General features: G+C 38.4%; 1 protein-coding gene across 2 annotated transcripts in view; it reads right to left on the reverse strand.

Moving 5' to 3' along the window:
- The window catches only part of Wdr37 (WD repeat domain 37), a 68,250-nt gene that overhangs the window by 27,060 nt on the left and 19,248 nt on the right, over positions 1-21,942 (reverse strand). For both annotated transcript variants that reach the window (XM_042686115.1, XM_042686114.1), the window contains 8 exons: positions 19,700-19,876; positions 16,075-16,171; positions 14,658-14,753; positions 14,247-14,311; positions 10,154-10,289; positions 9,350-9,421; positions 7,147-7,191; positions 4,590-4,666 (listed from right to left, as the gene is read on the reverse strand). In XM_042686115.1, coding sequence (XP_042542049.1) covers positions 4,590-4,666; positions 7,147-7,191; positions 9,350-9,421; positions 10,154-10,289; positions 14,247-14,311; positions 14,658-14,753; positions 16,075-16,171; positions 19,700-19,837 — 726 coding nt within the window. In that variant the 5' untranslated portion in view covers positions 19,838-19,876. The remainder of the gene's footprint in view (positions 1-4,589; positions 4,667-7,146; positions 7,192-9,349; positions 9,422-10,153; positions 10,290-14,246; positions 14,312-14,657; positions 14,754-16,074; positions 16,172-19,699; positions 19,877-21,942) is intronic.

Consider the following 21,942-nt stretch of genomic DNA (forward strand, 5'->3'; position numbering starts at 1 on the left):
AAATGGCTCCAACAAGGTAACTTTGGGTCAGATCATTAAAAAAGCAAGGGAGAAAAACATTCAAATATTGAAAGGAACATTCACTGCAGGCAGAGGAAAGAAGATCCAGGCAGGCTCAGGTAGAATCACGTAAAGCCTGGTAGATCTTGGGAAGGATTCTCAATTTTATTTCCTATGTAATAGAATATAGAGAAAAATCAGGAGACTGTCATGGCTGAATTCTTATGCTGAAGCTTGAACTCATAGGACCTCAGAATGCTTCTGTATTTGGAAACAGAACCTCTAAGGAGGAAATTAAGTGAAATTCAGGCCATTAGACTGGGCCCTAATCCAAAATGCCTGGTGTATTATGAGATTACAAGAGAGACACACAAAAGACCAAGAGTTATCTTCTCAGATAACTATCTTCACGATAAGGAGAGACTTTATAAACAACCATTACGACAGCTCACTGCTAGCCTCCAGAGTGTGACAACACTTATGAAATGTTGAAGCCATCTAACCAGTGGTATTCAGTCATGGTAGTCCCAGGAAACACCGGAGAGAGCCTGACAGATTATAGAAGTGCAGGTAAGAGATGGCAGCCTGGACTAGATTGGTAATAAGAAAATTGAGAAGGCTGATTAAAATATCCTCCAAGTAAAGATTCAGAGTTTGCTGACAGGAGGGCTACACATATACAGTATGAGAAAAATGCAAGAGTTCACAAACATCTTAAAGCTATACAATCCAAACCCCTAGGTGAGTAACAGTGACATTTCCTGAAAAGGGTAACACAATGAAAGGAACTGAGTTTGGAAACTAATTTTCAGATTCAGTAGAGGCCTATGACACATCCAAATAGAAACACAGATGACTATGAAAGTCTGGAGTAAAAGAGAAAGTCAGAAAATTTAGGGACACATAGTCATAGGTGCTGAATGGAAACCACTTGGTCCCAGTGTGAAAGAACAGGTGAGCATCAAAGTTAGGAGAGCCACACACAAGAGTAGGTGGAACATCAGACAAAAGCAAGCCATCAGGGCTCAAGAAGAGGGAAGAAAGAGAGAGAGGAACAAGGAGAAAGTTGTATGTATAGTTAGTAACTGCACTTACAAAGCCAAGTGGTAGTTTCCAAGTATCTCTGAATGAACAATGTGAAGAGAACTTTGATGATGGAAACCCATCAAAAGAAAAAAAAAAAAAAGATGATTATTTAAATAGATGCAAAAAAGAATTTGCTTAAAAATAATAATCACAAAAAAAAATAAATAAATAAAAAAAAATCACAAAAAAAATAATAATCACTAAGATTTTATGGGAAAGGAATCAGTAGAGAAATCAAAGATAAGTGCATCTAAGAGAATGCTAAACTTTCTAACAGCTCTGTTACCTGCTAGACACTTGACCTAGAACAGGGAACCCACTGGCTGTTTTTTTTTTTTTTGGTCCGGTCGTGAGCCTGAACTCTGGGCCTGGGCACTGTCCCTCAGCTCTTCAGCTCAAGGCTAGCACTCTACCACTTGAGCCACAGCGCCACTTCCGGCTTTTTTCTTTTTGCTTATGTGGTGCTGAGGAATCGAACCCAGGGCCTCATGCATGCAAGGCAAGCTCTCTACGACTGAACCACCTTCCCAGCCCGCCACTGCCTGTTTTAAAGAAACAAGTGTATAATGGAGCAACTTTCTCAAACAAGATACATCTGCGGGTGTTGGTAATAAGCTCCTATGAGTTTGGGCCACAGTTTAGTACTGGCCACCTCGTCCACTGTGGAGGAACCATGTATTGTGGGAGAGGTAGACCATGGGCTCAAAAGGAAGCTCTGGAGCTCCTGGTGGTCAGCACCCAGGTGACACAATGTTAGGTTGCTCTGTGGTGACTACCTGCCCAGCAAGCTCAAGGCCCTGAGATCAAACCTCAGTAATACCAAAAACAGAATTAATAGTAGAATTGTTTTAAAGAGTGGAAACGCTTAACCTGTCTTCAATAAGAACTACACTATGACACAATATGCTGAAAGATGTTTTACAGTATGAATTTAGAAAGTCTTATATTAAAAAATTAAGCTGGGTGCTGGTGACTCATGCCTGTGATCCCAGCTACTCAGAAGGCTGAGATCTGAGGATCGAGGTTTGAAGTGGGCCTGGGCTGGTTGGTGCTCATGCCTTGTAATCTCAGCTATTCAGGAGGCTAAGATCTGAGGATCAAGGTTTGAAGTAGACCTGGCAAGGAAGTCTGTGAGTGAGATCCTTCTCACCAATTAACTAATTCCAGAAAAGCCAAAAGTGGAGCTGTGGCTCAAGTGGCAGAAAGCTAGCCTTGAGCTTAGATAAAGCATGTAAACTCTGAGGATCAAGCCTCAGGACTGGCACTAAAGTATCAGCTCTTTATAACCTTCCTTTGGCAATGGGTAGGAGACAGAAAAGGAAAGGATTGTTTATATATATTTTTATCATGTTAGTAAGGAATACTAAAGATAGATTAATTTTCTAACTTTAATTGTGCGTACAAGAATGACCAGTTTATTACTGATGAAGCACTGACTGAGCAGTGAGTCCAGGAACCACCCAGTGTCCTAAGGTAGCAATGGCCAAGAGAAGCTTCTCAGTTAATTCTCTTCATTTTACTTTCAAATGGGGAAAATTAAACCTAATGGTTAAATTAATGTCTCAACGTCACTAACTACTGTGTGACAAAATGACCTAGATGACAATCTAAATCTGTCTATACTATATCAAATAGTATGAGTTGTTTATAGAATTTTCTACTTAATATTTTCATGAAGCTATAAAGAAACCACTATACACTCTATACACACTATACACTATATACTCAATTAAAAATGAACCATTATGACCTCTCAGCTATAGAAAGTTCCATTTGTTGCTGGAATTGTTTAGCCTATCTCTAAATAGAACAGTGTTTCAAATGTTTACAAAGGAGAAAATATGGAAATTAAGCCAAGTGCCAAAGCTCATGCCTGTAATCCTAGCTACTCAGGAGGCTGAGATCTGAGGATCACAGTTCAAAGCCAGCCCAGGTAGAAAAAGTCTATGAAATTCCTTAATCTCTATTTAACCACAAATGAAGTCAGAAGTAGGGCTGGGATGTAGCTCAGTGGAAGTGCTTGCCTAGCAAATGCAACATCCTGGGTTTGATCCCCAGTACAAAAAGGAAAAAGACAAAAAAAAAAAAAAAAAAAGCAAACAAAAAGAAGCCAGAAGTGAAACTGTGGCTCAAAGGGCAGAGAACTACCATCGAGCAGGGACAGAGCTGAGGGCCCATCCAACTTCAAACCCCAGTATAGGCACAAAATAATATAGACAGAATATAATAGATATGATAGACAATTGACAGATACGGACAGATAGATGGATAGATAGATCAGATAGGTAGACACAGACAGACAGATTTACCCCTAGAAAATCACTATCTAAAAGGATAATACATGTTCACAACCAGACAGTCCTTTCTTAAAAGGCCAGTACTGATGACCTTCCTTCATTTCATCTCCTTTTGTCTCCTTCCTCCCTGCTCACAACTTCTCTGCTAGTGTAATCTCATCCTCATTGATACCTTCTGAAGGTTATATCTGACACCTATACTAATCCCCCTTGAAAATGGATCCTTAGCCACACCCTTACTGCTCCCCTTCAGAACACACTTTCTCATTTCTTACACCATGAACAGGCTTGAAAATGTTCCCAATCAAATTCTTAGCTCTTTTCTTACTTAATAGTCCTTCAATTTCTCTCTCTCCCTTTCACAGTTTAAGTGTCAGAAGAAACCAAGCCATACCTTTTAACACTTCCCTTAGAAACTTTACTTCATTCAGAAATTGGAATTCTACCTTTCACAAAACACTAGAACACAGCTGAGTCATGTTCTTTGGCACTTAGTAACAAAAATTAGCTTTCCTCCAGTTTCTAACAGCAGCCTGTTCCTCATTTCCTTCCAAGACCTAACCAGATTGGCCAACATCTTCCTCATGGCCATAAAGACTCTAAGGAAAGAAAAGCTTCCCTCTAGCTCTTTTCTCCTTAGTCTTCAACAGAATCACTTTTAACAGCTTAATTTCTGACAACAATTCTAGCATGTTTCTGAATATGCCTCTAAGCCTTCACCCATTAACTAGGTCCAGAGCCACTTATACATTTTCTAGGTATTTATGATGTCTGCATCCCACTTCTGGTATTGAATCTTATCAGTCAGGACCACTTACTAGAGACTGGGACTTAAATAAAGAAATTAATTTTCTCATAATTCTGGAAGCTCCTGCCATCCTGATACCTGGCCGAAGGCCCTCTTCCTGTTTTGCATATGGCTTGTCCCTGTCTGCCACAGGGACATACCATAACAGAGCAAGGGCAACTCCTCCCTCCCCCTTAGACCAGAGCTCCTTGTTTATGATCTCATTTAATCTGAACTCTTCTTTTGGACATTTCATCTCTAAACAGTCATATTAGGACCTGGGACTGCAACATATGAATGGGGAATACAAACATTCGGACCACCAGAGACACTATAAACGTGTTCTAAAACTCTCGAACACCCAGAGTCCTACACTGGCAGGTTCATGCTGAGCTTTGAGGGTAAGTAAACAAGCTTACACTAGTGTCCGTAACAGGCTGAGGTGTCGGCAGCTGTACCACGTATCTCCAAATATGAGCAGTCTGATCTCCAGAGGCTGAAGAGAGAAATTGAGGGAAAATTACATAGTATACACACCACACAAAATCTGTTCTTTGCTCTGATAAGAAATACTAGTCAAATCTTTGTAATTTAGTGATCAGTTCATAAACTGAATGTACTTTATTAAACTAGCTATTCCTGGGCTACAAACAGCTATTAATGGGGCTGGGAAGGTGGCTCAGTGGTAGAGTGCTTGCCTTGCATGCATGAGGCCCTGGGTTCGATTCCTCAGCACCACATAAGCAAAAAGAAAAAAAAAAGCCAGAAGTGGCACTGTGGCTCAAGTGGTAGAGCGCTAGCCTTGAGCTGAAGAGCTGAGGGACAGTGCTCAGGCCCAGAATTCAAGCCCCACGACCGGACCCAGGGAAAAAAAAAAAAAAAAAAAGGCTATTAATAATAGAGAAAGTATGTAAAATTAGGATTCTAATTACTTACAAAGTATTTCTCCTTGTGCTGGGAAGGTGACTTAGTGGTAGAGCGCTTGCCTTGCATGCCTGAGGCCCTGGGTTCGATTCCTCAGCACCACATAAGCAAAAAGAAAAAAGCCAGAAGTGGCGCTGTGGCTCAAGTGGTAGAGCGCTAGCCTTGAGCTGAAGAGCTGAGAGACAGCACCCAGAGTTCAGGCCCCACGACCAGACCCAAAAAAAAAAAAGCAAAGTATTTCTCCTTTCCATTTTAGGATAGAAAAGTTGTGGAGTTTTAAGATCTAAAACAGTAATTTTGTTTTACATCTACCAAATGAAAATTCTATTATACTCTTAGCTCATGATTATAACAGATGTCATTGAGATGTTTTAAAAAAGCAAGTAATCATCATTTTCATCCACTCAACATTGACAGGGCTTAATTACCAGGCTCCTGTTAGTAGCACTTACTTATGCCACTTCCCTATTGCTTTGTTTTCATGACCCAGAGTTTATAAGGAAATGCTCTAAAATTCAAGAAGTTAAAAAGTGCAGCACTGCAGAGCACAGATGAGGTCCTAAGAAACATCAGGCTGGTTATGTCTCAACCCTCACCAAGCAGTCTGGCTTCCATTTCCTCTTCAGTGCTGCAAAGAAGTTACTATGTGGTGATAACAGTATTATTTCTTATAGTAAAAAAAAAAAAAAAAAATTATTAACCTGACTTGCCAATTTCTTTACAAGTCAACATCTCTTTTCAATCAACAATTGCATTCTAACTCCTTACTATCTCTATTACTTTAGTTCAAAGTTCCCATAAGTCCTGAGCACTGAGCTTCTTTTGCTCAGGCTAGCACTCTACCACACTGAGCCATAGCACTACTCCCAGCTTTTTCTGTTTATGTGATACTGAGGAATCGAACCCAGGCCTTCATGCATGCTAGGCAAGCACTCTCCATTAAGCCACATTCCCATTCCCTCAGTTCCATTTTTAAATGTCTCTTAGTTTCACCCATACTTCTTTCTGTTTGCCTCTAGACATATCTGCCAGTAGTCTCCTTTGCCTCCTTCTTTTTACCCAATCATACAACAAACTACCAGTGTAGTAAGATTTAAATTCCTGGCTTATTTTCCTCCTCAAACATGTATTAATATATAAATTCGTTATGCTAGTCTAGGCCTATTGTCAAATAGTTGTCAGACTAACCTTCCCTCCATATTCCTCTCGCACATAAAAATTCTCTGACCAGACTGAGTGACTACTACATCTCACACATTCAAATTACTTGTGCTTCAGTTCAACTTTACCTGTAAGAAGTACTTGACTATCAAAACTTTTGTGCTTTTCATAAGGTCAGCAAAATCTGTTCTATAAGTCAAATCCAGGTCATGTCCCACTTCTGCAAATAAACAGCCATGTCCCTTCATCTGTGCTTTGTCTCTGCTACTTTCATGCTACAAGGGGATTGAGTCACTGTGAGACAAAGACCATATGCTTACTAGCTGATCCTCTACAGAAATTCTGCTAGCCTCTGGTTTACCAAAATCCAACATGTACCCTTCAAGATTATCACCACTGTCCCCAAAATGCCACATGGCTCAAAGGTGCTCTGGCTATTTTATGGGACAAATCATCAGTACAATAAAAGACTATGCTCCAAAAATACAAGAATGTTTTTTAAACCATGCTATAAATATGACAAACCCTAGCTCTCACATAAAAATGAGACTATTTCTGTATTAGTGTTTTTCTCATTTATTTCAGATGCAGACAAGATTAGGAAACAGCAATAACCACAGGACTTCCACGAACTACAGTGGAACAATGTACTGTGAATCATCTGCAATAGCAAAATGTTTTATAAAGACTTCATAAACAATACGAATTGATTTTTAACCTCACAATAAATTGCAACTCAATATATTTGTTTATTCATTTCTCATTTAACTCAAATTATAAAACAAATATCTAAATTTCAAAATAGCTATGGATAACTCTAATGTTGTGATTTTTTTTTAAGTTTAATATTAACCAACAATTTTGTTCAGTAAAGAAAAGGAATCAACATACCAGTGAGAGCCAACTGCTCTGAGGGATGAAATTTTATAGAATTTACTGCAAAACAAAAATATCACAAAAAATAGGTTTTAAAAATAATATGGGCATGTTATCAATACTTATTTAGCTACTGCATGCACTATAAGTTAAAAATTAAAGAACCTATGATAGGTCAATACTAAATCCTCCCATTCCTTTGAACTGTGAAGAACTATGTAAGCTAGAATCAAGGTACAACAAAAAGTATAAGTCCAAACTGCTAAATTAAAAGACACAGAGAAAAAAAGGAATATTAATAATCTACCCTACTACAGATAGAAAAATCATTTAGAGCTAAAATTTAACAAGAGGAAAAAGAATAGTATCATAATGATGAATAAAAGCAAACTGCTGTATACAACCTATTGCCTATCCAACTAGCTATAAGCCCCATCCTGCTCTCCTTCCCAGCTCATAGAACCCCAGTTTACTTTACTGGGGGACAAATAAAGATCCTTAAGAATGAATTCCTCGACCTCAGAAAATGAATCAAATTGGCTGGAACCAGTTGTGGTACCTCCTCTCTCCCCATCATTTTCCTTATCCAGATCCAGGAAAAAAATGGGATGCTTGGTGGTCTGCTGAGGAAGCTTTCATTTTCTTACTAGAGAAGCCAAAGAAGAGTCCAGTACTCCTTTGCTCCTTCCTTCTGTCCTTCCTTCCCTTCCTCCTCCCTATCAGCCTCCTATGAATGCTGATGACCCACCTCAGTGGGAGATCAAAAGGTAACAGCATGATTCTAAAAATAAGCATACTGAGGCTAGTGGCAAGTCAAGGGGGCTGTCACATCCTAAAGTAGCTACCAAGCCCACTTACCCATGTAGAGCCGAATTCAAATGACTCTGGGGAGGCCCAATTCTCACTTCCAAACCTCATAAAGAATACACAGTAGAAATTCTACTGAACTTCAATAAGTTGTCTCTTTTAATGAGATTTTATTATGTATATCATTATAATTAATTTCTTTAAGTAGCTAAATGAAAAAGCCTGGATGAGGCTCTTTTACTATTAACATTAAAATACAGGTAACTATTTGAAAAGCTGGTAAAAACTGTCCAAACCTTCAAGTAGGGAATGCAAGTGATATATATTGCTAAACCATAAATTTTAAAACTAAATTTTAATTTTTTCCTCATGAGGAAGTTAGATCAAAAAGGTAAACAAATGAAAACAAAAATATCAAACCTTGTTTTATTTTTGAGCGACTATTTATTTATTTATTTATATTCCAAGCACTGTTAGAATTGCAAGCAATGTAACAGCACCACAGGCAGTCTGTGAGAATTAAGACAGACGAGGAAGCAGTATGGAGAGAGAGAGAGGGTGTTTAATATGAGAAAGTACAAGCTTGTTTATATACCAACAAGGAAGAGCTAATGGCAAGACAGACACCGAAGACACCAAGTCCAATAGAATAGCTGAGGAAAGGTGCCAAGAAAGCCTAAGGTGGAGGTCTGGTCTGTAGCTCACTCAGACCTCTGGTCTTGGACAAGACTACTGAGATGGAGCAGGAAGGTACAATAAGAACAAAGATTCACCCAAGTATATAACTGTAGAAACCAAAGGTGATCATGACTAAGAGTCCTGCAAAGCTAAAGGAACAATGGTGGCTGGCAGAGAAGGCTGATCAAGTGGTAGGCAGCCTGTGACAGAGGCTGAAAAGGAGGACATTCTAGAGAAAAGGAAGCTCACAGGATGTTTGGGAGGAAAGTGAAAAGTAAAATTTCATCAAGATACTGGTACACACATGGGTTTGGTTGAAAAAGTAGAGAAAAGCTCCCATAAATATTATTGACTACAGATTCAAAAGCAAAATCAGATTTAGTATCCTTTATTTGCTTGAATAAATCCAAGTTATCATTACAAGTGAATCCTCTATATATTTTGTATGAATAATGGGCATACCGCAGTTATGAAGCTTCCTACACAATATCCAATAAGATGTAGACAAATAATTTATATAATGTTTGGTTAAGCTAAAGGGAACATTATTTATCCTGGTCTGTTCCCAGATAACCTAAAGGGAACATTATTTATCCTGGTCTGTTCCCAGATAACCAAAATGGTAAAATCTTTTATCAAGTATAAAACTTTCTATCAATTTAGTTGACTTTATCATAAAAAAAAAAATCAAAGTAAACAACTATGACTAGTGTTCATTTAGATAAATTCTCACCTGAACCAACGTGGCCTGTATATTTAACAAGGGATTTCCCAGTCTCTATGCTCCACAGCAAAGCCGTGTGATCTGTAAGACCAAAGAAATCATAACTTAGCCATCACTGATCTGACAGTCTCTTCAAAAAAAGATACTCCAAAAATAAGAAGCGATACTATCATTATTCCTTGCAACTTTGATTTTACTAGTCTATAAAATTCAACTGATCTAAGAAATGTTTCCAAGAATAGCAATGTTGTAACAAAAGGGGTTCAATGTCTTAAGAGTTTACTCTTACACTGACATGATGATTATGCTTAAAACTTCATTCAGAAGGGGGTTGGGAAGGTGGCTCAGTGGTAGAGCACTTGCCTTGCATGCCTGAGGCCCTGGGTTGGATTCCTCAGCACCACATAAGCAAAAAGGAAAAAAAAAAAGCTGGAAGTGGCGCTGTGGTTCAAGTGGTAGAGCACTAGCCTTGAGCTGAAGAGCTGAGGGACAACACCCAGGCCTAGAGTTCAGGCCCCACGAACAGACCCCAAAAAAAAACTTCATTCAGAGGTCATTTTATCACAGCTCCATCATTCTATTGAATTTTCAAAGCTTTCCAGAACACCTTCTGATACTGCATTTCATATAGCAGGACCATGGGCCTGGGGACAGGCAGGTACTCCCATACCAAGGCAAGTATGTTAGCTCTAATGACTCCATGTCACACATGCTACAGGAACCACGCTGCTACTGTCCACTCCAATCACTTCAATCAGTTGTCATCCCAGCAACTCCCTGTCTCAATAGCCAGCTGGATCCAGCCTGACTCACCGGCTGATGCAGTCCCCAGCACCACTGGCTGTGTCCTGGCAACACTGACATCCCAGATGCCATCCCTGTGGCCAATGTACTCCTTCACAAGCTGGCAGACGGCCCTGGATGTGGTGGTCTTAAAGCTGGACACAATCTAAAATCAAAGAAAGATATACCTTTCTAAGTATTTACCTAAGTGAATTTTTCTAAGAAGGGTAAAACAGCAAAAGACTGTCTTGAAAAATGCCTATCATTTAAATACATAATCACTGAAAACACTAAAAGAATATAACAGGAGCATGAACAGAATGGAAACACTTGGTACAACATTGCTAAGTTCTTTTAGCTCAGTACTGGAAAAGAAAGTCTTTCCAGGGGCTTCAGAAGGATGTCCCCAGTTCGGTTTGACAAGAGCCAAGGAAATAATGTCTTTACTACAAAGGAGGATGTAGGCAGGCATTTCAGGTCATTCTTCCCCAAATCCAACTTATCAAAATGTTCAATTCCTTTCAAAAAAAAAAAATGTAGCTAGTCATCAGAGATAAAGAAGGAAGTAATACTTAAAAGCATCAACTCTAACTACTGTGTGTGCTGAGAAACTTTCCTTTCCTTTTCTTCTCATTTTCATGTTTACACCAAATACGTATCATCTGGAAGAAAACAGCTCGTGCTGGGAGAAGATTCAAAAGAACACACTTGTAACAGATAAGAGGGTTTGTTCAAGATTGTTTATTGAGCACTTGCTCAGAGTCACGCACTGTGCTAGATGGAGGAGACGGTGGAGAAGAGCTGAGCGACACACAGGCTCCTTGCCTTTGGAAGCTCACAGTCTAATGGGAAACAGACATGAGAACAATACAGACAGCAAGATACATAGTGAGGTACTGTCTCATAGAATGACATATACAGTAAACAATACTCATTTTCTTATAAGAAAAATATATATATATATATAAAGTGAGTGAGGAAGAAACTAAACACAAAATAGATAATTAGGAATAATGAAACCATAAAATTCAAGTGAAAACAAACATTGGTGGTATAATACAACATGTCTGAAATACTGATTCAGCAAAGCCCTAAAAAAATGTAGATGAATTACATAAACATAAACATGCACAATTCACGGTTACACAAATTAAATCGTGCATTCAAATTATCTCCCAATACAGTGAAAGATGAGTACAAAAGCTTGACAAAGAGAACATTTTTACAGAACTATGTTCCATATGCCTTGTTTAAATTCAATAGAAAACATAAAAGGACTTTTCAACTTCAAACTCATCATTTCTATCTTCTTTACTTTCTCATTTATCCAACTTATTCGATCCAGAAATATTGTCCCTCCACAATATGACAAACATGCTTACAAAAAATGCCATTCAGATGACAAATGGTATTACACTGTAGGAGGGAACGAAGTTATAGACCAGATAAAACTCTTTCCATAGTAAGCTATAGTTTCATTTTCCAAGTCTCTCTCCATTGCTAATAGTAAATATCATTATTACTAGAAACCACATTTCTCACCTACCCCTTTCATAAAGTAAGAATGGCAGGACTACTACTGTTGTTATAATTATGAATACTGATATACATTATCTCCAGTGTGCTAATTCAGAAATGCTCACTATAGTTTATGTGTATCTATAACTAGGTTTTGTTCCTAATGCATATTGACTTAGTTACAATTATAAGAAATGTTCAGAAAAAAAAGCAGCAGAATGAAGAACTAAGTGTCTAACTCACGTCACCTAAGATATGATCTATAGCACTTCCAAAAAATCATGAAGTGGGCTGGGAAGGTGGCTCAGTGGTAGAGCACTTGCCTTGCATGCTCGAGGCCCTGGGTTCGATTCCTCAGCACCACATAAGAAAAAAAAAGCCAGAAGTGGCGATGTGGCTCAAGTGGTAGAGTGCTAGCCTTGAGCTGAAGAGCTGAGGGACAGCGCCCAGGCCCAGAGTTCAGGCCCCACGACCGGACCCAAAAAAAAAAAATCATGGGGGGCTTTTACCATGATAAAACACAGTTTAATAAAATACATACAAACATCTTCACACATTTCTTTTTTTTTTTTTTGGTCAGTCATGGGCCTGAACTCTGGGCCTGGGCGCTGTCCCTCAGCTCTTCAGCTCAAGACTAGCACTCGACCACTTGAGCCACAGCGCCACTTCTGGCTTTTTCTACTTATGTGGTGCTGAAGAATTGAACCCAGGGCCTCGTGCATGCAAGGCAAGCACTCTACCACTGAGCCACCTTCCCAGCCCCTCTTCACACATTTCTTAAAGGCAGTTTACATGTTAGATGGTCTTGCTCCCTCACATGGTGTCATCACTGAACACGGGAAGGGTTACTGAACACCCTTTTGTGTTCCCACACTCTCAACAAACATGCCAGTGCCTTTCATGGCTGAATCAGGAGAGGAACTAATAAATCTAGACTGTAGAGAGGAACTAATAAATCTAGACTGTAGTATTGTGCCTATTACATGCAAATTAAACAATACTCAGAAGCCATGCTGCTAAGTATAAATTTGTATATATTCTGTTATTATATACTCGTATATATTCTGTTACTTCTTCAATTTTCAGATGTCTTGGTTTTCATTATTATTTTTAGGATGATTAAACATGATGTGCAAAATGATACAAAGATGATTAGTAATATGTCTCTTTTTTTGTGTGTCAGTCTTGGAGGTTGAACTCAAGGCCTGGGTGCTGTCTCTGAGCTTCCTTTTGCTCAAGACTAGTGCCCTACCACTTGAGCCACAGTTCTGCTTCTGGCATTTTGGGGTAGTTTAGTAAGGTTAGAGTCTCACACTTTTCCTGCTGGGGCTGGCTTCAAACTGCAATCCTCAGATCTCAGAAGCTAGGATTAGAAGCATGAGCAACCACCACCTGGCATATATGTTTCTTATAAATAAACTTTGAATCCTAAATTGGCTAGGACCCTAAATAGTTCTAATATGTAACTTTAAGTCAAAATACTAATGTACATATCCTCAACTTTGTCCAAATCTTATTTTTTATTGCTTATTGTAAAGGCTATTTTATAGAATTATTTCTTTCTCTACTTCAGAAAAAGTCAGAAGTTTTGAAATTCTATGACCACACATAGTACATGTACAATGCACCAGAAGAAGCAATATAATTTGAATATAGCAAGAAATTAAATAAGGAAGCATGTAACTTCATATCTCACTTTGAAAAAAATGCTGTTATTAAAACTTTCAAAACTATGTTAACTGGATACTACAGGATAAAAAAATACATTATCACCTTGCATTCCACATGTTACCAGAGCAAATAAAATGAAGGCAATATTTTCTTCTAAATGACAATGGTCAATAACCTTCAAATAAGGAGAAATGGCAGAAAGACAATTTGCCCTATTAACTATAAGTGTCATGCTAAATAACTGCACCTTCAAGAGAACAAACCAGAAAAAGAAAAAGCTAATGAAAACTATTAATGCACTCATAGTAGAGAACTGAAAATATTAACTTTCCAATCATTTCAGTCAAAGGACAATTTTGAAGATTATAATTTATATTTTACTTACTTGAAATATTCTAAAGTACAGGTGCATACAACATAACCTCAAAATATTGTTTATCATGTAATGCTTTCTCAAATTATTACATCCTTGTTACTTTAAGATGGTCCACAAAAGATATTTCAAAATTAAAATTCCCCACCTTAAAGACATATATTCCTCACCCATAGAAAAATCAGTTAAGACAACTAAAATGTAATTTCTACATAATTACATTCCTTATTCTTATCTATTAGCCTTCTCCAAATTCAGAAATAATCAAAGCTGATTAGCAATGGCAAATATATTTTTTCTCACATATTATTTCTCTAAAGACAATATACTAATACATACTATTGATCATAGTTAATATTAGGTCAAGGTAGAATCTTAAGTATACATATATTATAGTTACTTAACATAAAATATTCTTTTTTAAAAGTTAAACTTCCCTAGAAACCAGACATTTTTTCTTTTTCTACTGCATGTATCTAATTGGAAAACATGCAATTTAAAGTATACATCTGCACACGTTAAACACCACATGACTGGTTCCAGAGCCAGCGCCCTGCATACCTTGCTAGTAGAAGCCTTGTAAGTAGTCTTTAGTTTCTGAGAAAGCTGACTGGTGCTGTGACTGGCTGTAAAGACAAAGAATCAATAATCAAATACCATCCAACTACAGAACCACAGCATCACAATCACAAAGTGCACCTTTGTCTTACAAAGAGCAAGAACAAAACCCAGAAGGGATTGTTTGCCATCCTAAGATGAAGACAAGGACTCAAGCTCCCTGGCTCCTGTTTCACCTAGACCCACATCTGAGTTATGTGCTTTGCTGATTGCCAAAAGCCAAGGAAGTTAATGTCCCTCATTAAATTTCAAACGTCCTCAATAAATAATCTGCAGGAAGCACCCTCACCAGCATTCTCCATACCTCAGTAAATAAATAACATGCAGGAAACACCCTCACAAGTATTCACTTACCTTTTGTTTTGAGCTGGCCCTTACTCAGTTCTGCTCCATCAATTGCTTGTCCTTCAGCAGCTAAGCGTTCATTAAGAGTATCAATTTCTCTACGCACTGAGAATTTAAAAAGAATTTTCAAAAATGTAAAATGATTTTGTATTTAGACATTCTCACCACTTGCAAAAGACTTACACATAAAAATACCATTAAAATGAAAACATAAGAAATATTCTGAAAAGCAAGACCACAATTTATAGTTTCCGAAAACTTAAGCCATCATTCCAGACCCCATTCCGAAAACAAAAGCTCACATGCACTGGCTGTGACAATGTAAAGTGAGAGGACACCACCTCAGTATAGTTCTGCAAGTTTCCCCTGTGTTGATTTTGTACACTTAAAAACAGTCTCAAATCCAGCGTACTATTTAGAATCCCCTGAAGGATAATGCAAGTGAAGGGGAAAAAATAGCATGATAAAAACTCTATAAGCATTAAATAAAAATAAAAAAAGACAAGAATTGGAGCAGTAGAGGGGATAAAAGACATGATCGTTTTCTAGCATCTTACTGAAAAGCATTAATGCATACTTAGCCAAAGGTGGGCAAATCTAAAACTGGTCGCCAATTACCTACAGAAATAATCACAAGAGCCAAAAGCAAAAAATGCAGGAAATGTCTTCCTTTGAAGAGCGTAATGGAGTTAAAGGATGATGGTAGGTACATTTCTTTTCATACTGTTTCAATAGTTTTTTAAGCATATGCAGGCATGACTTCTAAAATACAAAACAAAAAATTACAGCCAAACTAACTCAAAAATTTTTGTTTTTAATAAGTCAGACAATGCTTACCCTTAGGAACTTTGATGGTAGATTATAAAGAAAAACAAGAATCAAAGTTTTCCAAGGTTATGGTATACTTAGTGAAGGAAAAATAAAATATGTTCAGGTTTTAAATCATAACATGGTATGTAGGTACCATAGGCAGAATAGCCCTCTCAAAGATTCTTGGGCCCAGAATTACCTCACAATATACTAAGAGTTCCTTAAGTGGAGAGCATGCCCTGAACTTTGGGGGGGGGGGGGGGGGGGGGGGGCAGGAGAGGTGTCCGTCAATCTGTATTCTTCTAAGTGGAGGAGAAAACAGAAGGATTGGTAAAGAGGTAACCAGAGAAACCATCACAAGCAACTGGATGCCATCAAAGGATAAACAAGCAGGAGATGCTGACCCTATAACCCCCACAGCTCTGCCAATACCCCGACTGCGTCTAGTGAGAATTATGCCAGGCCTACAGAACTATATGATTCGAATTTGGGTTATTCTAAGCCACTGAGTTTGTCACAGGAGAGTAGCAATTTAATAGAGTCATAAAAGCATAACTGTAGTTTTTACTAAGATTTCTATAGAGAGGTAAAAATCATTTTAAGAGTAGATACTCACATTCCAAATTTTCAATATAAAGATTTTCAAATTCTCTCTCTATTTGACCAAACAATTCCAGAAGTGTACTGCGAACTGAGGAAGGCAGTTTAGAATCCTGTAAAAGCATAAGATTTTGTTTAAAATGAGTAAGAAATTTCATTACCAGATACCAATAAACTTTTTTCAAAGTGAATTACCTTTTACCTTAATCTCTCATACCACCATACTTTATATTTGCCACATATAAAATGCTTTTAAGAGGAGCAACACAGGAATCACCATTTTTACTCCACGAATGAGAACAATCTTGTGTCAGGAAAGACTAGATTCAGAAAAAAGGAAGAGAGGAAGGGAGCTAGAAACTACGAAGGAGCTTGATAGGAGATGATGGGAAGCAGAAAACCAGAGAAATTATCCCAGCAGGAAAAAAGCAGTAAGAAACAGCCGTGGGCTCCCCTGACAGAAGTAAGAAATGGAAGACTACTATATAAACTCCAATCAGAGGTCCTGCCAACAACAGCTGCAGGAAAAGCCAACTACTCGGGAACGGCCCAGGCCCTGAGTTCAAGCCCCAGATCAGCACCAAAAAAAAAAAAACTAATCATGAGTATAGAAAGAGAAGAAATACAAACTAAAGGTACTGAGAATCTACTCAATAAAATAATAGTAGAAAACTTCCTCAACTTCATGAAGAGAATCTTCCATATAAAGAAGGCTTACACAAAGGAGGAGGCTACAATGCTTGATAAGAAATGTACTCATTATCTTGCCATGTAATTGTAACCCCTCTGTACAGTATTTTCACAATAAAAAATAAGTAAGTAAAATTTGTAAAGAAAGAAAGAAAGAAGGCTTACAGAACACCAACTAGGGAAGAATAGAAAAGGAACACCCCTAGATATCTTATAGTAAAAACACTGAATACAGACTAAAGCTACAAAAAAGATGGGACTTTTAAGTGTAAGAAGCATCTATTGTAGTGGTAGACTAGGTAGGAGTCATCAATTTCTTTAGCTTTTATTTTCTCCCTCTACTATGAAGGATTAGCCTGCGTACACTGGTCTAGGCTAGCAATCGTTCTCTTTCACACTGGAATTGCATTCTTCCATGCCTTTCTGGTATATAGTTTGACTCAGCAGTCTTCTGTGATCATGGATCATTGCCCTGCACTAACCACCTTTCTAAACTACTTCATATTAATGAATCTAACATGAAAATATTAAACCTGACATCATGTCACACAAGCTAATCTTTACCTTTTTTGGTATGATTTCCCAGCAACTGAAAGTGATTCCTGTATTTCAAATCTACTAGCAAGTTCTCCATTCTCACATCATTCCACTCATACCTACCATGCCAACACCTGCACTGAACACTCACTGCTCTTTCCTCCTGCTGCTGAGAAAGGCAAAGCACCTCACACTGGCTGCTCACAGAACATGCTGGCTGGTCCCACTCCAAATAACCATACTCAGTGAAAAAGTGCCATCAAAGAAATATAGGAGACACAAAGAACCATTACAGTAATGTCCAAGGCTAGGCTGTTCAGCCTAGAAAATTCTGAATTTCATTCTAGGGGTGACTGTGTGTCATCATGTGTGACATCACAATGCAGGACAAGTGCACACAGGCCAGGAGAAGAACACGCTAACCTCATATGGAAGGCAACCCCAGCAAAAGAGGTGCCAAGTGTAAGTAAATCAAAAACCTAGAAACCATCTCTGGCTGTTCACTGCATTGTCCAATACAATATCTGGCAGTTACATATGACTTTAAATTTCAATGTAAAATAATTCTTTTTTTTTTTTTTTGGTCAGTTGTGGGACCTGAACTCTGGGTCTGGGCGCTGTCCCTCAGCTCTTCAGCTCAAGGCTAGCGCTCTACCACTTGAGCCACAGCACCACTTCCAGCTTTTTCTGCTTATGTGTTGCTGAGAAATTGAACTCAAGCTCATGCATGCAAGGCAAGGACTCTACCACTGAGGCACCTTCCCAGACCCAAATAATTCTTTTTTATTTTTTAATTTAAATCCAGGTTCTAAGCACCTCTCAAGTGCTCAACAGTCACATTACCTTGTGGTGACGTGTATCTCACAGCTCCATTATAAGCCAGCACACCAGAAAAGTTCCATTGCATTACTCAAGAGACTAAAATCTGTGTCTCCCAAAATCCATACGTGCAACTCCAACCCCTCAGAATGTTATTATGCATAGAGTTTTACTGAGGTATTAAAGTAAAAGGCAGTGATACTGGGAAACCCTAATCTACTATGATTAGTATCCTTACAAGAAGAGACTAAACGTACAGAGGAAAGACAAAGGACAAAAGCCAAGGGGGAGGCCTCAGAAGAAACCCAACACTTTCCATACCTTAATTTCCATTTCAGCCATCAGAACTGTGAGAAAGGAAATCTCCATTGTTAAAGCCCACAGTCCACAGCACTTTAAGAGAGCACTTTTATTTCCAATGTTAAAGGAAAATGTAATCTTTTTTTTTTAATTTAATTTTATTTTATTTGTGAACATACTGTACAGAGGGATTACAATTACATGGGCAGGATAATGTGTACATTTCTTACCAAGCATTGCAGCCTCCTCCTTTGCTTTACCCTTCACATCCCTTCCCAGCCTCCCCCCTCCCCCCCATTTGTAATCATTTTTTAATAGGAAATAGAATGGGGCACAGTTGAGTATCTCTATATCCAAATTCTGCACCTGAGCAAAATGGGGATAGAAGCACTGCTCGTGTGATAAGAGAATTGCCTAGAAGGAATGTGTGCATATTATATACATAATATATGTATATAATACATATGCTTATATAAGCATATATGTAGACTATCTTAATATAAGTTTTGTTTAGGCTTCACATTAATATTCTTCAAAAATTTTAACATTTCAACATCTTTAAAGTTTTAACAAAAAAAGATATAATAGTCCTACTAAAGCAGAAACAAAAAGCTAAGTAGTTACTAAAACATTGGGTTGTGAAACTCAGAGAACAGAAAAAAATTAATTAAAACTGTACAATGTTTGCTTGAGTCTATTAGGTAGAAAACACAAAAACCATGCTACTAATTAACTTGTACAAACAAAACAAATCCATACTGACACACATCTTTTTCAGTATTATGCTAACCCAGAAATCTAATTAAGACTATGTATATTATCAAGTTGATTATAATTTTAATGCATGTATTAAGATAAAAGGTTGGGGGCTGGAAGTGTAGCTCTTGGTATACAGTACTAGTTCAGGTACCAACTTCAAGTCCTGGTGTTAGACTAAAAAAAAAAAAAGATAAAAGGTTGATAACCCAAAATTTTCTCCTATTTGCAAATGTAATAGTATTTGGCTATTTTACTTTTTTCTTTTTTGAGTCAATACTGGGGTTTGAATTCAGGGCCACTGCTCTTGCTTACCACTTGAGTCACATCTCTACTTTCAGCTTTTTGCTGACTAACTAAAGACAATGTCTCCCACACTTTCCTGCCCAGGCTGACTTCAAACTGTAATCTTCAGATCTCACCCTCCTGATTAGCTGGGATCACATGAGTGAGCCACCAGCACCTGGCTTGGCTACTTTGATAACATTACAAACACAATCTCCATCCTGAATATGAGGTGCTGATCAATATGAACTCACTTGTCCTTCTAACATGTCTCTTGGGAGTCCAGTTCTTTCTTGTTCTGAGCTGTTGGTTCTCCGTATAGAAAGGCTGTGAGATTTGCGTTTCTGCTTTGCTTGGCGAGCAGTTGAACAACTTCCGCTTTCTGTGGGCATTACTTCTCCAAGTAGTGTCCTGGCCTCTCCTGCAACAAGCTAAACAGCAAGAAAACAAGTACTTTACTTCCCATACAGTAAAACAATGACAGGTGTTTCTTTTCATTACAAACTTCCTATAATTAGCTAGCATTTACTATATGATTTAAACACTGCCTTTATTAGTGGTAGTTTTTTTGGGGGGAGGGGCCTGAGCGCTGTCCCTCAGCTCTTCAGTTCAAGGCTAGCGCTCTACCACTTGAGCCACAGCGCCACTTCCGGCTTTTTTCTTTTTGCTTATGTGGTGCTGAGGAACAGAACCCAGGGCCTCATGCATGCAAGGCAAGCGCTCTACCACTGAGCCACCTTCCCAGACCATTAGTGGTAGTTTTTAAATCAAACTTCATCAACCTCTTTAATCAAAAGCAAAGAGCTTTGGATTAAAAAAAAAAACTGTCCCCTACCTCAGCCTCCCCCAGGCTCTGTCTACTCCCCAGAGTTAACCAATTTTAATTGCACATTCTACAGTAAATTCTATAATGAAACAGCAGAAAAGATATATGTGTAATTTTTAACTTTCCAACTTTTTAAAATAAAATTATGTGAATTTATTTTTAATGATTTATTTAACCCAACATGTCTAAAGTATTTTAGTCAATATGAAAAATACTACTAGCACATTTATTTTATGATTATCTCTTCAAAATTCAGTATTTAATATTGACAGCATATCTCAATTCAGACTATAGTCACATGGGATTAATTTACTCAAATCTCTGAATAATTTAGTCATTATGATTTACCTGCTTCGGGCATTTCCTGTTACTACCCTTTCTCTCTCCTACTAATGTAAGTCTATCACCATGGTAGCACATCCTAAGCTAAGTAGTATGTTACATATCACATTCCATTGTCCTTCAACTAGACGATAATAGCCTGTTTTTAACATTTTCTACTTATTTTTTGCTATTACTTGTGAACATGTCTGAACACAACCCTACGTCAGTTTACATAAATTATGAGAAGCATGGGACCTCCCTGCAACACCACCCCAAGCCCTGCCCAACCCACAGATATAACCACTGAGAACCAGTGTGCCCCAAGTCATCTTGATTTGATTTGGAAAGGAAAACTTGCCTCTGTCCCAACACTAGGAGGACCCTACTGACTTGATGGGGAAATCCGCCAACCTTTACAATAATCCTAAGGGCTCTATGGACATCTACATTCCCAGCAGGCAACTACAACTGTGAGGAGAGCGAGGTCTGCACCCCAAGACAAGACTTGTTTGCGGTGGCCATCCTTTCTGACTCCCCTGACTCTTACTTCCTGCTGACAAATAGCAAATTACTGGCTTAACAATCCTAACACCTAAACTACACCAGAAGATCCTGTCGCAAAATATTAAACAGGCCTGGGAAGTTGGCTCAGTGGTAGAGTGCCTGCCTCGCATACATGAGGCCCTGGGTTTGATTCCTCAGCACCACATAAGCAGAAAAAAGCTGGAAGTGGCACTGTGGCTCAAGTGGTAGAATGATAGCCTTGAGCTGAAGAGCTGGCTGTGGAACAGTGCCCAGGCCCAAAAGTTCAGACACCATGACTGACCAAAAAAAAAAAAAAAAACACAACAACAACAACAAACTCTCATTTAGTTTATTAAACTGGCATTTCAATTGGAATCCTAAATATCAAGGCTGAAAATTTTATCACTTACAAAAATTCATTTACATTATTAGTATGATTAAAATAGAAATCAGTTAATTTGACCTTAAAGTACAAAAACTTCTTTACTTTTTTTTAAAACTTTTTTGTCCATCGGGGCTTAAAACTAGCACTCACAGCCTGGCACCAGTGGCTCATGCCTGTAATCCTAGCTACTCAGTAGGCTGCCAGCCTGGGCAGGAAAGTCCATGAGACAATCATCTCCAATTAACCCCCAGAAAACCAGAAGTGGCCCTGTAGCTCAAGTGGTAGAGGGCTAGCCTTGAGCTTAAGAGCTGAAGGACAGCAACCAGGCCTAGCTGTCAAGCCCCATGACCAACAACAACCAAAAAAAGAACACTAGCACTCACTAGGCAGTAAGTGCTCCACTGCTGAACCATGCCTCCAGCCCTTTATCCTTACTA

This window comes from Dipodomys spectabilis, unplaced genomic scaffold (genome assembly GCF_019054845.1).
Source record: "Dipodomys spectabilis isolate Male_0828 unplaced genomic scaffold, ASM1905484v1 ptg000096l, whole genome shotgun sequence".
Lineage (NCBI taxonomy): Eukaryota > Metazoa > Chordata > Mammalia > Rodentia > Heteromyidae > Dipodomys > Dipodomys spectabilis.